At 41.4% G+C, this 16,187-nt stretch overlaps 1 protein-coding gene across 9 annotated transcripts in view; it reads right to left on the reverse strand.

Moving 5' to 3' along the window:
• Nucleotides 1-16,187, reverse strand: part of arhgap17a (Rho GTPase activating protein 17a) — a 31,546-nt gene that overhangs the window by 6,773 nt on the left and 8,586 nt on the right. For 5 of the 9 annotated variants that reach the window (XM_026179049.2, XM_026179048.2, XM_026179045.2 and 2 more), the window contains exons 2-13: nucleotides 15,926-15,965; nucleotides 8,032-8,136; nucleotides 7,794-7,826; nucleotides 7,289-7,365; nucleotides 6,451-6,562; nucleotides 5,807-5,883; nucleotides 5,518-5,635; nucleotides 4,775-4,843; nucleotides 4,519-4,600; nucleotides 2,819-2,946; nucleotides 425-536; nucleotides 59-140 (exon numbers count right to left, since the gene is read on the reverse strand). In XM_026179049.2, the coding sequence (XP_026034834.1) occupies nucleotides 59-140; nucleotides 425-536; nucleotides 2,819-2,946; nucleotides 4,519-4,600; nucleotides 4,775-4,843; nucleotides 5,518-5,635; nucleotides 5,807-5,883; nucleotides 6,451-6,562; nucleotides 7,289-7,365; nucleotides 7,794-7,826; nucleotides 8,032-8,136; nucleotides 15,926-15,965 (1,035 nt within the window). The remainder of the gene's footprint in view (nucleotides 1-58; nucleotides 141-424; nucleotides 537-2,818; nucleotides 2,947-4,518; nucleotides 4,601-4,774; nucleotides 4,844-5,517; nucleotides 5,636-5,806; nucleotides 5,884-6,450; nucleotides 6,563-7,288; nucleotides 7,366-7,793; nucleotides 7,827-8,031; nucleotides 8,137-15,925; nucleotides 15,966-16,187) is intronic. The other 4 variants (XM_080305202.1, XM_026179050.2, XM_080305201.1 and 1 more) reach the window with 1 other exon arrangement.

The following is a 16,187-nucleotide window of genomic DNA, read 5'->3' on the forward strand; positions in this document are numbered from 1 at the left end:
CTTGAATCTGTCATGTGCTGTGCAAAGATAGATTGAGCAGGACTATTTAGAGCCTTGCCTGGATGCCTGGATCCATTCATCATAAAGCTGGAAGGTCATTAGAGGTTCAGGGAGTTCCCTCAGGTAGGACTTTAGTGCTCCTGTAACCACACATGTGCACAATAGTTTTATTTAAAAACACTATTACAGGCAAAAATGTAGATGAAATAAAATCGAGCCGCTACGCCATTTATCAGTTAGAATCGTGAAGAGTGAAATTGAACTATCCCTGAGTTTGTCACTGAAATATGAAGAAGAAAAGACAAAGTTTGAAAGAAACATTAATTATAATAAACAGCAAATATTTGCTTGCTTTTTAGATTTTGGTCCAAATTTTACACTAAGAGATACAACAGCTGAAGAACGGTGCTGGTTTGGAACGTACCAGCGACAGCGTGGGGGTCAGAGTAGAACTCCTCCAGCTGTGAAGTGGAACAGTCGAGCGCCGCCTTTAGCTTCTTTAACTTGGATGCCCCTGCTGCAATTCTGAATAGACCCTGACACACACACACACACACACACACACACACACACACACAGTTACAGACGGACTCTGTATCCACTACGTATACTCCCTCTGCCAGCTGCACACAATGAAACCTTAAAGCAGGCAAACAAACACACCCACCAGTCACAGCATAGCGAGCTATTTACTTTACACATAAACAAAGGCTGTCTTCACACCATAATGACACAGACTGGGCTCACAGAGGAATGAATCAGGAAACAAATAATGTGCTTTGGAGTTAACACTTGCCCTCTTTCCTCCCTCCCTTTTTACACAATCACAGGGGAAACAAAACCTTCTGATTTATGGACAGGAGACGACCACGTCCCAGCACATTGTATTCTAAATTTGTATCAGGGTGGAGAGACGTAAACATTTCATGTCTATTCGCGTTCATCATAACATGGCGACCATTTCTCTGGAACAGCGTTACGGAAAATCATTTGCAATTTGCCCATCTCCTTAGATGTTCGTGTAAACAAACAATTAAAAGCTTAGTTTCAATTTTCTCAATGACCAGTCGAGCCGTTTATGCCACTTCTAATTAAAATGCCAGCATTACTTTTAGTTCACTGGTTAAAACGAGTAATAAAGTAAAAGCCAATAAGCTCATCAAACTAGATAAGAATTGATTTCTAAAACGAGCATCGACAACCTATCAAAAGCATTAAAAAGAGGCTGTACTAAAACCTCTTATAGAAATCAAACTTTGGCGGGAGCACACCGAGTAAATGCAGAACAACATGGAAGTCTGTGCTTTCTTAAAGCGATATGTCATCCCTGATAGGTTCCAGTCTGATAAAGAGCACAGAAACTGCCCTCACCATAGTAAGTGTTCACTGCGGTATGATGCTAATAAGATTGCTGTTCTTATTTATTTGGCTTAAGTGCAGCTGTTGACAAGACCGATCCCAAAATCCTCGCTCACTCTCTGGAGCAGTGCGTCTACGTTTTTCCAATAACGTTCTTGAGTGGTTTAGATCACATATCAGCACCTTTGGAGATCAGCTGTCAAACAGTCGTAACACTTCCTGTGGTTCTGCACGGGCAGTTGTCTCGATCAGTTACTGTTCTCATCATGCATGCTGCCACTTGGCAACCCTATGAGACAGCAAAGCACTAATCACCGTAGTTATGCAGCTGATACATGCTACATGCTAGATGACAACTCCCTTATTGCACTATTTCCAACTGATATTAACAAACGGACGAGCACATTTTAAACAAGCAAAACAGCAACAAGACAAAAATGGAAATTCTTCTAAAGCTGCTTTGGGCTGCTCCCTTATACACTGTTCAACTGCCCCTTAAGGCAAATATCTAATCATAAGTCAGCAAATGAATTAATTTATGTGCATAGACATGATTAAGATGACCCGCTGAAGGTCAAATGAAGCATCAAGGCAGTTTAAGTGGCAGATGGGCTGGTCTGAGTATTTCACAAACTGCTGATCTGCTGGCATTTTCCACCACAGTGCCACAAGTCGAATGACACAACCATGCTAACAGAGAAGCAACAGTAACTCAAATAACCACTCATTACAACCACTCCATGCAGAAGAGCATCTCTGAACCTTGAACCCGATGAGCTACAGCTGCAGAAAGCCACACTCGGCACCACCCCTGTCAGCTAAGAGCAGGACACAGAGGCTACATTTCATAAGAGAAAAACATGGCCTGGTCCAATGAGTCTTGTTTTCTATTGCAACATTTGGATGGTGAATCGGATGTAAAAAACATTGTTTCAGGATGGTGGTGTAATGTTTGAGGGATATTTTTGGGCCACTTAGTACAGCTGAACATTGTTTAAATGCCACAGCTTGAGTATTGTTGCTGACCTTCCTTTATGAACACGGTGTACCCATTTTCTGTTAGCTGCTTCCAGCAGGATAATGCTCCACGCCACAAAGTTCAAATCATGTCAAACTGGTTTCTTGAACGTGACAATGACTTCACTGTACTCAAATCACAGTCACCAGATCGCAATCTAATGGAGCACGTTTGGGATGTTGTTTAATGGGAGATTCATATCATGGATGCACAGCCAAGAAATCTGCAGCAACTATGTGATGCTATCATGTCAATATGAACCAAAATCTTTGAGGAAGGTTGCGAGCACCTTACTGAATCTCGGCCATAAAGCAACCACTTACTAATAAGGTTTAACTGAAAGGATCTGGTGACCGTATATCTTACTTCGATGATCCAAAGCACTTAAATTTCAATCAGTATCTCGTCTTCACTCCCTGCCACAATCTATAACTTCCATACCTCTTCCTTCATGCCCGTCTCTAGAAGCATCATGACACAAGCCTCTATTGGCAGGGCGATCTCCCTCCCACTCCTTTTCAGGTGTTCATCCAAACCAGTGCCAAACGCCGGCTTTTCCGTCCATGAATCTGAATGTAAAGAGAGTTAATAATAAATAGAGAGGAGAAGAAAGGAGCAAAGAGTGGAATTAGAAACACATGAAAGACCAGATTATTATAATTGTAAAATACATATAAGTGTGAGTAAGGCCTGTTACTGGTTTGGATGGTAGATATCTGGGTCAAAAACTTCCCTTTGGGCCATTTTGTTAAAAAAAACAAAACAAAACAAAAAAAAACTCCCCCTACAAGGTGTCGCCAAATAATAACCACAGGCTCTCAGCCAACAGAAGTGACTGTTCTGTAATCTTTATGTGTTTATGAGCGAGTGTGAGCACGTGAGCTTAAAGGCAAGTAAGGAGGGAGGGCCGGGGAAAGAATTTTGGGGTGGTGTGGGGCGCTCCAAAACCAGGTGGGTGTGTGTGGAGCTCATGAGTCATTGCCACATGCTGGGAGACCAGGCTAGTCTGTGTAAGACCACATGTGTTTAATGCAGAAAAAACAAACTCCTTGAACAAGACACAGCTAAAGAGTGCACGTAAGATGAAAACAAACTGAGAGGAGACATCACAATCCTAAAATTCTCAGAGTCGAGGACTGTTGTTTAATGTCAGGACCCCTTTAAAGGTATAGTCAGTCATTTTTAGAGTTTATTTAATAGAAAAGAAAAATACCGTACTCATAAATATGATTATTTATTACATTTTCCAAAAAACTGAACTTAGAATTAACCCATTAAATATACAAAGGAGCGGGCACAGACTGGTGGAAGCCCCGCCATCTTCAACAACAACAGCTAAGTGAGCTTTCCTGACTCATCACACTGCTTTGGATACCTTTTTCAAAGTTTTGCAGTCTCCTCCTCTCCCCGTGAATAGACGAGGATGAGCAGCTGAGGTAAACAGCGCACTGACCGCCTACACACTACAGATGAACGGCAGCCAGAGTTGTTTGTCCTAAAACGGCCACCGTAGCTAGAGGCATGGAGTTAATATGCAAAATACTCCAAAATATTTAATTAACACATATCCATTTTCATTTTATTCCTGATCTATTGCTAAGTGTTGATAATATTCAACTATGTTATAATAAATAGTAATAGAAACAGGGCCAAGTGATTGTCCTAGAGCAGCCAGCGTCGTTAAGATTATGCACTCGAATCTGACAAGGTAAGAAGACAGAATTCAGTTGACTGCAATCTGTAATCTATTGACCATCTAGTGGTGATATTTTACACGCTGTACCTTTAACAATGTCAAAACGTGGGGAAGAAAAAGAGATTGGCGGGATGTAACTGAAAGCAGCGGTTTTGGATTTCTAGAGTCAGCTGAGAATGAAAACTTGATTCTCCTCATTGCAAGTCAGGACACATATGAGTGAATTTCCATGTAAAGTAGATATTTAAAAGGGGGAGCCAAAAAAACGGGTAAAACAGAGGTTGCTGCTGGGAAGGAGGTACAGGAGGTTCCTCCAAGAAATAAGCAAAAGGGTCACGTCACATGTTATGCATGGGAAAGTGACTTTTATTTTCCCCATAACAACGTTGCACTATTTTGTGCTAAACAGGTGTGTGTGCTTAAAGCATGTTTGCATATCTTATACCTTGCTGAGCCTGGATGGTTGGCAAGACAGTCTCCAGAACAGTGAGAGACTTTCTGTGGTAATCTGCCTGAGCTTCTAAGAGCTACAGAAACAGAGAGACACACACAGCAGAATAATAAGAGCAGTAAAGTACATGACAGCAAAGTAAATACAAACAGCTTGCCAAGCATCCGCCCCACAGCTACTCTGCAGCTGTGAATGTTCCCACGGAAAGTCATGCAACAACAGCGCTGGCTTGTTGACACAGTGAACTCACCGTTACGAAATAGTGGGCATAGTCGCCTTCTTTTGAGAAAAAACTGTACATGTCGGCAGCAAGCTGATCCTGTTGTAGAAGAAACAAAAAGACATGATGTTAGATATATAAAGATGATGTTAAGTTATCATTTATAAGGGAAAACAGGGGAATTAGTGAGGCTATTAAAGAGGATCATATCTACTAATGTCATCCCTCGAATGGAAAAGTGCTTCAGGTGGCACAAGTTCAGGCGTCAGTGGCCGGTTAAGCTTCGCACGACTCATAAATCCTAAGTTTTACAGAAAGTCCTGTACTTCCTGGACAGAAACACACATCATGGAGTCATGACACTAAAGTCACCAGTGACTCAGTTCAGTAGATTCACACAAACACACAGAGAGCTGACAGGACAGAGTCAGTTTGCATGCGTCAGCAAACCGGCCATTCCAAGGGTCTTGGAATGTCCAGTTGTTGCTCTAATGAGTTTACTCCCAGGCCTATTTCCAGTTTCTTTTACTCAGATCACTTTAACTCTGCTATGTGATTGCTTTTAAGCCTAAGTAGTCTTAAACACAACAAGTAGCCATGAATAAAGTAGTCTACATTTAATGGCATCAGTTGAGTTACATTATCAATCAGGTCATGACCTTGCAAGTGGCATTTCTTCGATACGGTCCTGATTTGATGATTTGACATGACTGGTAGTTTGCCTTGATATAGACTTGCAGAAATGAATCAGTATGTTTGCACATAAAGATTACCTTGCAAAGCTCCACTTTGTTCATGGCCTCATCCACCTCTTCCTTGAGTAAGTCAGCCTTGGCCGTCAGTGCTTGAGTGTTTGTTCCTGAGATTATTGACTTGGTTGCCTGCAACCATCTGAATACGGAAAGAAAAGAGGAAAAAGCAGGAAATGCAGACGGCAATCTGAAATGTGGGCACTGTAAAAAAGTTAATGCCTGTGAATAAATGTGATTTATGCTACTGTGTTAGCAGTTCCAGGTATTTTAGAATGCATCGCCTAACAAGCAGAAAGACATTCAGACACACCTTGCTCTGGCAGAATCATAGTCCAACACCAGTTTGGCCAGCTGTTTCCTCTGCTTCAGGATGTTAGGGATTTCCACCTAAATGAATGGTTAAAACACACCAAGCTTAAGAAAATATACCTCTGAAGAAGACCTGCAAGGCACTGCCACTGATTTTCCTGCATGACTATTGGAGGTTTAATAAAATATGGTAATTGTTAAATGGACTGGTTCTTATATAGCACTATTGTACTCTAGTTACTAACTCAGAACAGCTTTAAAAAACGTCTCATTCACTCATCCACACAAGCACTTTTTCTATGCCTAAGTGCTTACTATCCAACATTCACACTCTAGTGAATTGATCAGGAGCAACTCGGGGTTCAGTATCTAGGACAAGGATACTTTGGCTAGTGTTATGAGGGCTGGGATGTTTCGAAAAACACAGGACAATCACCATAATGGGTCACTGCTCTAGCAACTAGCTGCTTTTTACTAAAAAGCTTTCGTTCATTTGGAGTTGGGCAGCACAAAGCAAGAGAAAATTAATCATATAAAGTATAAATGACACCAGTTAAAGTGGAGAAATGGGTGCAGCTGATATTTTAGCCATTCAAAAAGCAGTTCCTTTATATTAAGTTAATATTAATGCGTAGGGTTTCTGACCTCGGCTAACTGGCTAAGTGGATCCAGAACGTCCTTCTCTATCTGCAGCTCATGTTGCATCAGCTCTGATGCCAGACGATTCTCTGCATCTCCGCACACCTCCATCATTTTCCTATTGACAAGCACATGAAGAGAGAGAGAGACAGGCCTGTTAAAATCAAGCAAAGTCACACATATGCCTCATTAACATATCCGCACTAACAGATGTGGATGTTAGGTCTTCTGTAACCAGTGTAATCACACGTGTTCTTTGCAAAATGGAATTTACATAACAACACAGAAGGACCACAGTCTGCGTAACCAGGCCTTCATCTGTCCACAGCCAACAGCTGAGAACAAAACCAGGTCACTGATGTCATCATTTGTAGCCGCTCAAAGCCAGGAGCACAAAGTGACCTAGTGACACTTTATCTACGAGTGAATCAGTTTTGAGCTGCAGTTTTCCCAGATATGAAACCTATAAGCCTTGACACGAGAAACAGCGAGTTCCAGATATCAATAAAACTGTTGGCATGATTGAATCACATGTGCAAGCAGACTCTCATACTTCCCCTTCCTTATTCTTTCCAGACAGACTCATAGCTGCAGTGTAGATTTGTAGACATCTACTTTCTAGATCCTCAACTACTCTGCGTATGAGCGCCAGAATAGCTGATCTGATTCTTCTGTAAGGGAACTGCTGAAAGCCCCTGACAGACAAACAGAACCGGGAAGGCCGCTTACCCTGAATGTGAGACCTTGCATTTCACACTCTCTGGGGTGCTTCTGCTCTATATCGGCAACCGTTGCCCAGACAAGGCAATTAGATTTCTGGTGTGTCAATCAATCACACACTCACCCTATTAAGGAGTCTTCTCCCAACTGGCTTCCACCTTCAGTCATTGCCTGGGACAGTGCCGTAAGGGGAAGCTTTTTCTGTTGTGTGTTTAGTGGAGGAAAAAATGCAAACAGTGATTAGATGCGGGTGCACAAACACATGAACTTATGCATACAAGGTCAAGCCAATGGAAAACTGGTTTAGGACTTTCCATTGAACATATCAAGCGTAAATTCAGAAAGAGGAAGCGAGCTTTTTGAGCAGAAGAGGGAAAAAAATAGACCATGAATACAATTTAAGACGAAAACTAAGGAAGTGACACTTCTGCTAAATGACAGCTTATTTTTACAGTTATATGATTTACATCAGCGAATAAACACTGATGTGTGTGCAGCATCCTGTTTTTAATCGAGAGAATCCCCAAAGCCGAGTGTGTCATGCATAGTGAATGAAGATGACAGATGCTGGAAATGGGAAATGGAGCAAGTGGTGCTGAGGATTGGAGAAGTGGAATAAGTGCTTTTACCTGACCATTTCCTGTATAGAGGCGTGGTACAGACTGAGGTGGATATTTTGGGTGGTGTAGGGTAGAAAAACAAAACAAAAGAGAAATTATAGATTGTGCTTCCTACTGTGGACACATTCAAGGAAAAAATATATATAAATAAAAAAGAACCCGACGTGTGTGGGAGGAACAGCTAAATCCTGCAACAGCTGCTTGATTTGCTTTAACAGGTTTTATAGCCACAAGCTTGATGGCTTACATGTCTCTTCTCTGCCTCTGCACCGATGTGTCCCTGTAGACACGACACCATCTTTTTGTGTGTGTTGTGGGACACCACGCGTACCAGCTCCATGCGCCGTTCAATCTGTGCACAAGACATACAAGAAGAGATTTTAGGCAAATAAAGAGCTTTTTGCTGAGGTAGAAAGAGCACACTGAGAACACAAACACCCAAGAAATGTTATACTTTATCACAATTAGAAAAGGAGACAACCATATTTTTATTTATAAAGCGCCAAATCACCACAACAGTCGTGTCAAGGCGCTTTGTATTGTAAGGTAGACCGTACAATAACGCAACAGAGAAAAACACAATGAGCAAGCAGTTTGGTGACAGTGGGAAGGAGAAACATCCAGCAGAACCAGGCTCAGGCACTCCTTTAGAGTACTTCACATGACTCATAGCCACCACGTCATCCTCTACCTGCCTACATTTCATTTATCTTCTGATTGGCTGCCCATCCCAAACAGAAGGTTTAAACAGCAGCTGGGTGGGCCTGCAGTGATCACAGTCAGAACCAATGAGAGGGATATTAGCTGTCACTAACATTATATAGAGCCACAAGCTAAATAACTCAGAAGTGACCGACACCCAACTTCCAAGGTAACTGGAACGCAGCAATGAAGATTACAGAGAGAAAATGCAGTTGATACACAACTTGACACAGCTCTGCCCCCCACTAGCAGCTGAAGTAGCGTATGTTTACAACACTGAGCAACACTTTAAGGTAACTTGGAAAGTGCACATGTTAAATGCTAAACATTCACTATACCCGATAGCCGCTGTGGCTAATAACAGAATAATTATGCAGCAGTTAGGCAGCAAAAGTGATGAATCCTGCCCATAACCTGTCAACTCAACCGATTAGCAGTTATTTGTGTCGTTTTCTGTTAAAATCCCAGACTGAAGCTGAGGAAGTCTATCAGCGGCTAGACAAGCAGTCGGAGCCAACCTCTGATAGCGTGGAAATATGATGCCAAGTAACCAGAAGCACAGCACGACCTCAGACAACAAAACTATTTTCCTCGTCTCTGCACTACCTAAGAGAACATTGAACTGTGTCACAAATACATTACACTTATGTTACTGTACGTCCACCACTGTGTTAGACAATTTAATAGTGCTGTCACTGATGTTATTGTCTGTACTGGCCTATGCAAAAACTAAACGTAGTATCAACTACGCTAGTGTCAACCACTGTAAAAGGAAAAGTGTAACCAGCCTCTTTAAAGAACTTTAGATTAATCTCATCAACCCCACTAACTTGTCATCACAACCCAACATGGCAGAGCGCCCAGCTGAGGGCTAATGAGCTCCAGCTCCATGCAGAAATATGATTTGTGATGGCCTTGTCAGGGTCAGGGGTCAAAGTTCAAGCGTGACTGATAAGGCCTGCTCCTGCGGAGCAACGCTGGAATGTTATCTTCGAAACACGTGACTCATCGGAAATGTCTTCCCAGCAGCGCCCACCGAGATGTGACCCATGGCGAGCAGCTCTTTGGCTTTGAAAAGGCTTTTTTGATTACACAGACTTTCTCCTGTTTACTCAGTTGACTCCACAGATCCACTCTGTGCCTTTAGTCTGACACCAGATATAATACTGTCATTGATTGAAGTTACAGCTATTCAGGCTGAAGGACAGAGGCCAACTGAAACGCCCCAGGGTCACTATTCACTGTGCTTGTCGTGCCAGGTGTCTGACTGCGATGGTCAGCGTCAACATTAGGCCGACTGTCGCTATGGAATGGAAGGGCTGATGGCGAGTTACTGTTCACATGTACTTAGAAGCCTGGTGAACACAGCGTGACAACGCAAGGGATTGGTTAAAGTTGGCCTTACTTGTGAAAAATGGGAAAGCAACTTCACAGAACAGGTTTCTACTGAAGTGAGAAATCAGAACTCTATAAATGTCTCAAAGCGCTAAACATGCACTTACGAGATGTTCAAATTATAAAGGGGAACAGTGAGATCTAGACGGTAACACGAGCAGAAATGGAGGGAGGCGACTTCAGGAGGAGGATAAACCAAATACCGCACAATTGTGTTCCAAAAACAGAACGGAGTCGGAACGCAGGAACTGCACAGCAGATATCCGCCTCCGTGTGCCGCCCCTTCCCTCCCCTCTCCTTGTGCTCTTACGTCAGTACCGACCCATGGTGGCCCCCGGCATTCCTAAAACAGCTGGCTTAAATACAATCTAACCAAAACACACACATGAACACAAGGATACACGCGTTATAGGCTTGGGAACAGTGATTAGACCCAGTTCATTTAGTGCCTGGTACAAAAACATTCAGGGGATTCCCCTCCCTATGCTCTAGAAGGGCCTAAATTCCTGTGTGGGTGTATGGGAAATGTTTGGATTACATGGCAGGAACTTTCTTCCTTACATTGTTAGAAAGTGCCAGAGAAAGAATAAATTATCCTGAGGAGTCTCGGCAGATCCGAAAAGAAGCTGAAAAGCAGCGGGGCGTGTTTTTTTCCCCTCCTGCCGTGTGATGAGGTCAATACTTGGTCAATCCCATGATGCGTCATAGGAAAGGGAATCCCAATAATATGTAGGACAGACAGGGAGGAAAAAGACAGACAGTGGATGTGTTTATTTATTGGTTCCTAAGAGAAATGATGTTAACATGTCTGAACATGTCCTGAAAGAGCAAAAAATAGCTTGAGATGACGCATTAAGGGTGGAATTATTCTGTAAGCCTTGGATGGGAAACAAAATATTCTTTGTTTGCAGGAGGGATCAATGACAGAAGTGTTCAAACAGGTGGCTCCGAACTTATTACACTGGCAACACGATATTTCTGAAGTACTTCTGCAGTACCCATGTGGACTGATGCTATATACAGAGAAGAAGAAATGGGCAGGCAGCTGGCACAGGAATGCTGGCTGACTCTTTCCCACCTCGGAGGATCAAGCAGAGGACCGCTTTGAGGCAATCGAGCTAAGAAAGAAGCTGACTGTAAAGAGTTGGTTAGTTTCCACAAGTACTGGAATGACAACTGAAAAGATGGAAAAGGAGAGAAACAGCTCATGATCTGAAGCATAGCACAACACCTGTCAAACATAGTGGAGGCATGTAAGGCTGCCACTGGAACTACGTCACTAAGATATACTGATAATGTGACTGCTGATAGAAGTAGCAGGATGTATTGTGAAGTGCACAGGGTTGTACTCTCTGCTCAGCTTTCAAATCCTGAAAACTGCTTGGACAACACTTCAGAGTGCAAATGGGTAATGACCCAAAGCTTACAGCAAAAGCAAGAGTTTCTCAAGGAAAAGAAGTGGGTTCTTTTCAATAGCCAACTGAGTCATGTGATCTCAGTCCAACAGCGCATGCTTTCCAGTTATTAAATACAAAACAGAATGGAGAAAGGCCCACAAATAAGCAGCAGCTGAGGACCTGGCAGAGCATCCCAAGAGAGGAAATACAGCATTTAGTGACGTCCATGGGCTCTTGACTTCAGACAGTCACAGACTCCAAAGGAATTTTATCCATCCGAAGCCTTTGAAATGTGGGTCTACATATAAAAATGGTTCTGAAAGTCTGCAATTCAATCGCACCATGTTTCATTTCAAACTCACTGTGGTGGTGTACAGAGGCAAAAAAAAGATTGTGTCTTTGCTCAAATACTTTTTGAACCTGACTGCACTTTGTTCTGCATTCTGTGCCTTTCTCTTGCTTTGCATATATTCTTCTTGATTCTGTACATTTCCCCTGTTTGTTATTTTTGCCTGCTGTCTTATCATTTATATTTTATTCCTGCATAGTTGGCATTGAGCAACCACAATTTTGTTCTACATGTATAACGAATAAAGAGCTATTCTTTTCTATTCTATTTTGTTCTAATCTAAGCTGCTTCTCAGACAGTACTTCCATCATCCCTTATTACATAAAGAGATTAATCAAAGTGCCATTAATTAAAACCAAATATATTACAGACAAACTTAATAAAGACACAAATAAGTAAAACATGAACATAGGCACAATAGCAGATTAATAGTAAGCAGTGATTACGTAGGGAATTCGATTATCTCTAGCCAGACACTCAGGAACAAACTGTCCACCTTCGTCTAATGTAGGTTTGAGTCAACACTAGTGGGTTACCATGCCAACATGCAGGCTTTAACTGGATTTTATGAGTGGACTGGAGCAAAATAAACTACTAAGAATACTTGCCTGGACTTACAGTGGTCATTATTGTTATCACTGGTCCTTGTTCCTATTGGGGATGTACTAAGCAAACACATCTATGACATCTATCTATAATGAGACTTAAACTCGATATTTAACTGGAAGCTATTTAAGGATCTAAAAAAACTGGAGCACTGGTTTATCTTTACTTGTTGTTCATCCATATTCTACCAGTGGCATTTTGAGTGAGTTACAGTGGTTGCAAATGGGCACCAAGGTGTGCAACATGACAGTATAAAAAAACAAAAACATGAATGAGAATTCTTTCGACTCACTGCTTGGATACAAAGATGCAATGAGGATTTTCTTACTGCTTTGATGTGGCCACACTTACCTCTATACAGTACATCCAAACAAAGTTGTTGTTTTTTTATGAGGGTATGTATTAGAACCTCAGTGGATATTAATTAAGTGTATAGACAATCATTATGTTAGCTAATGTATCTTACTAGCGTTTTAAGTCATGCTCAGAAGGCCCTTGAGAGAAATGAGAAATTAACAATACTCAACACATCTACTGCCAAAGCAGAGTATTTGTTGCTGTAGTGGCTATACAGTAGGTGGGATTAAAAGCATTTTTGGAAATTATACATTATCACTGGGTATTAACAGAAGATGTACCACAACAAATTAAACTGTCTTCTGCAAAAACATTAGGACAACACAAAAGTTTACTAAGAAACAAACAGAGAATTCCTATTTCAAGACAAGAAGTGAAAGCAGCCTTCGGAGAAATTAAAGGTGATTGAGTCGCCATCTCTGAGTGACTCACTCCATTTTTCTTTATCAGAAAGATCCTAGAGACTGATTCCAGGAAAACAACAGCTGATTTCCAGACAGACGTAGAACAACAGTGTCTTTGAGGAGCGGTCAAAGTCAATTGTCAGAAAAATATAACTTCCTTTCTTCAGTGAAAAAGCACCCCAAGCGGTTAAAGTCACCACTGTTGTCCACTTGAATTATAGTAAGTCCAGCTGGCTCTGAATCTGATGTTCTAGCTGTCACTCAAATGTGCATTTTGTCCATATGAGGCTCACTTCATTTTCACGTCCATCATCTCTCATTTACTGTTGGTTTAGATAATCAGCAATATAAGGTGACAGTGCAGAGACCAATGAAAATAATGGAGGGTGATGGACATTGCATCTCTTTGCAGGAAGTAAATGGTAAATGGTAAATGGCCTGTATTTATATAGCGCTTTTACTAGTCCCTAAGGACCCCAAAGCGCTTTACATATCCAGTCATCCACCCATTCACACACACATTCACACACTGGCGCAAAGGCAGCCGAGCTTCCTTGACAGTTTATATTCATCTCCCATTAAAACAGAGACCATGTTCACTGCTGGAATGTCTTTGCTGAGCAGCCAGTATTCTGCCCCAGCCCCACCTGCTGTCTGCCTCAGATCAGCTCAGAGGCAGCAGACAGATATATCTGCTGCTCTGCACGCAGAGTTCAGAAGTACTTTGCATGTGCTTCACAGCACTTTTCTAGCAATGAGGTGGTGGAAAGAAATTGATAGATCATAGTATCGCAATGTTTAGCATGGTGATATTGTATCAATGTAGTATTTGAATTTTTTTTATGAAATAAATGAAATATTACAAACAAGAGAGCTCATCTCAAGCACGTTCACATTAACGTTACCCAAGTAAACATTAAATCAGCTTAATCGTAACATCATTCAACACTGGACAAACTTAGCCTAACAAAGCTGTCTCCTACCTGTTCAGTCACATGAGTAAAAACAAGACAGCAACCTCCTTGCATCTACAAAAATCAGTGGCTGCACAGAATTTTTACATATTCTGTGACCGACTGCAGCTTGTGTCTGGAATGTGAGGGTGTTGTGAACTTCTGTCTCTGTAGGCAGCAACAGATACGTGATTTTCAAGACTTATCACAGTTAATTGCTATATTATCAGAAATAGACTGCATGTAATTGCCAACTCGACTGCAACATTCAATTGCAGACTGACTGACATTTATGGACAGTGATGGCGTGCTTGACAATCTTATCTTGCAGCAAAAATTAGCCAAAGTGAGATGATTGTATCTTATCGTTTAAAACAGATATAGACAAAGCAGTTTTTAAAAAGGTGATAAATTGCAATATACGTTATTACAATATTCAGTACTACAGATGTTATAATATATGTTATTCAATACTCGGCATATCTCAAAATGTTAAAAATCACAATATTGTGTCTCAGAGTGCCTGGTGACTCTCACCTGTACCAGCAACAGCCACATGAGTTACACAAGTACTACTCAAATGAATGCACTGATATACCGTTATTCACCCAGCACTTGTCATGACAACTCTTTGCTAAATTTTACAGTACTCAGTGAAGTCACTCTTTAAGTTAAAAATTAACGCTTCCGTGGTTGAAATTCATGTCCTGGCTCGTCACTTCATAGTACCGAGAAGTCAACAGCAAAGTGCTCCCAGTGACTACCCTAGAAGACAAGACAAGTAACTGGCATAAACATAGACTTTATTTAATCCCACACTGAGGAAATTCACTTGTTACAGCTGCACAAGCGACAGGAAGAAAGGGCGAATTAGAGCTATATTAGAAAAATTTAAATAGAAAAAAAGAAAAGCCAGAATACACCAATATTTTTTTTTATAATGTACATAAAGTGCAGTGGGAATGATAAAATATACATGTGCTTTTATACAGCATTTATCTTGTGTGGATATTGTACAGTCTGACTGCTGTTGAGATCGAGTTCCTACGACAGCGATCCGTCCTACACTGTGGCTGTAACTGTCGCATGAAGCAGCAACAGAATGGCAAATTTATAGTATTAATCTGCTGAAGCTGAGAAAGTCTTAAGCAACTGTTCTCCAGCCCCTCTGAAAGTTTTGCAGTGTTTCTGGTTTGGTTTCAGTCATTTTCTATCCAGTCCTTGTAGATGCCCATTTTCAGATACATATTTTTTTTCAACTTGTTGCACAAGTTGGCAGGTGTAAAAAACCATCTAGAGCAAATTCATGTCCTTGAGAGACAGAACAAAATCCAGCAAAGAAATGACAGACGACCTGAAAGGCATCTGGACCTTCAGTTGATCCAGTTACTGTTTGCTAAAGCAGAATCTGAAATGGTATCAATTTTAGTTTGGCTGTCAAGAAGCCATTTGTGGGGAAGGGAAACAGGGAGAAAAGGCTCAAGGACTTAAAGTCGGTAGCAAGAGGTGATGAACTCAAAAGGGAAATTTTTGGTTCCCAATCGGCAGCAGCCTTATACATCAGATATTTCAACAAAGCACTGCATGTATTGTTTATTTTTATAGTCAAACATAAAGAAATGAGGAGTGACTCAAGACTTTTCCACAGCATTGTACATCTAATACTAATGACAATCAGTTATACACTACTACACAATACTTTAGAAATTTCAGTAGACGATAAGCTCAAGCTCAGTGTCAGCACCACAGTGGAGTGCTGGATTCAATACTCTGTGCATTTGAGAGCACTCCTGGTTCCTTATTGAGGAACATGTCATCAATTAACCTGTTCCAAATATTTTAATTGTAGAGATGTAAATAAAAACTGATTTCATACAAAACACAGACACAATGGCACAACCAGCTACAACCCCTGCTTGACACATACGCCCACATTGAGTGCTGGTCAGAGCTCTACAGTGTCCGGTTAATGATTTACCTGCAGGAGGTCATCACTGAGAACTTCTGTTTTCTCTGCTCTGTGGGTGAGAAAAAATAAACAAGAGAGCACAAATTAGCACTGACAGATGACGGCAGACAAGTGGTTCAATACACTTTGAAAAATATCTGAGGGAAATGACGTTAACCCTGAAACGCTGGCTTCCACAGTTAAATTAAAATCAAAGCTGTGCCCTTGGAATCTGTGGGAATGTTGAAAGAGTGTGTTGATCTTTTTAGTTTGTTTCCATGGCTCAAGCAGT

The sequence above is a fragment of the Astatotilapia calliptera genome, chromosome 8 (genome assembly GCF_964374335.1).
Source record: "Astatotilapia calliptera chromosome 8, fAstCal68.1, whole genome shotgun sequence".
Taxonomy (NCBI): domain Eukaryota; kingdom Metazoa; phylum Chordata; class Actinopteri; order Cichliformes; family Cichlidae; genus Astatotilapia; species Astatotilapia calliptera.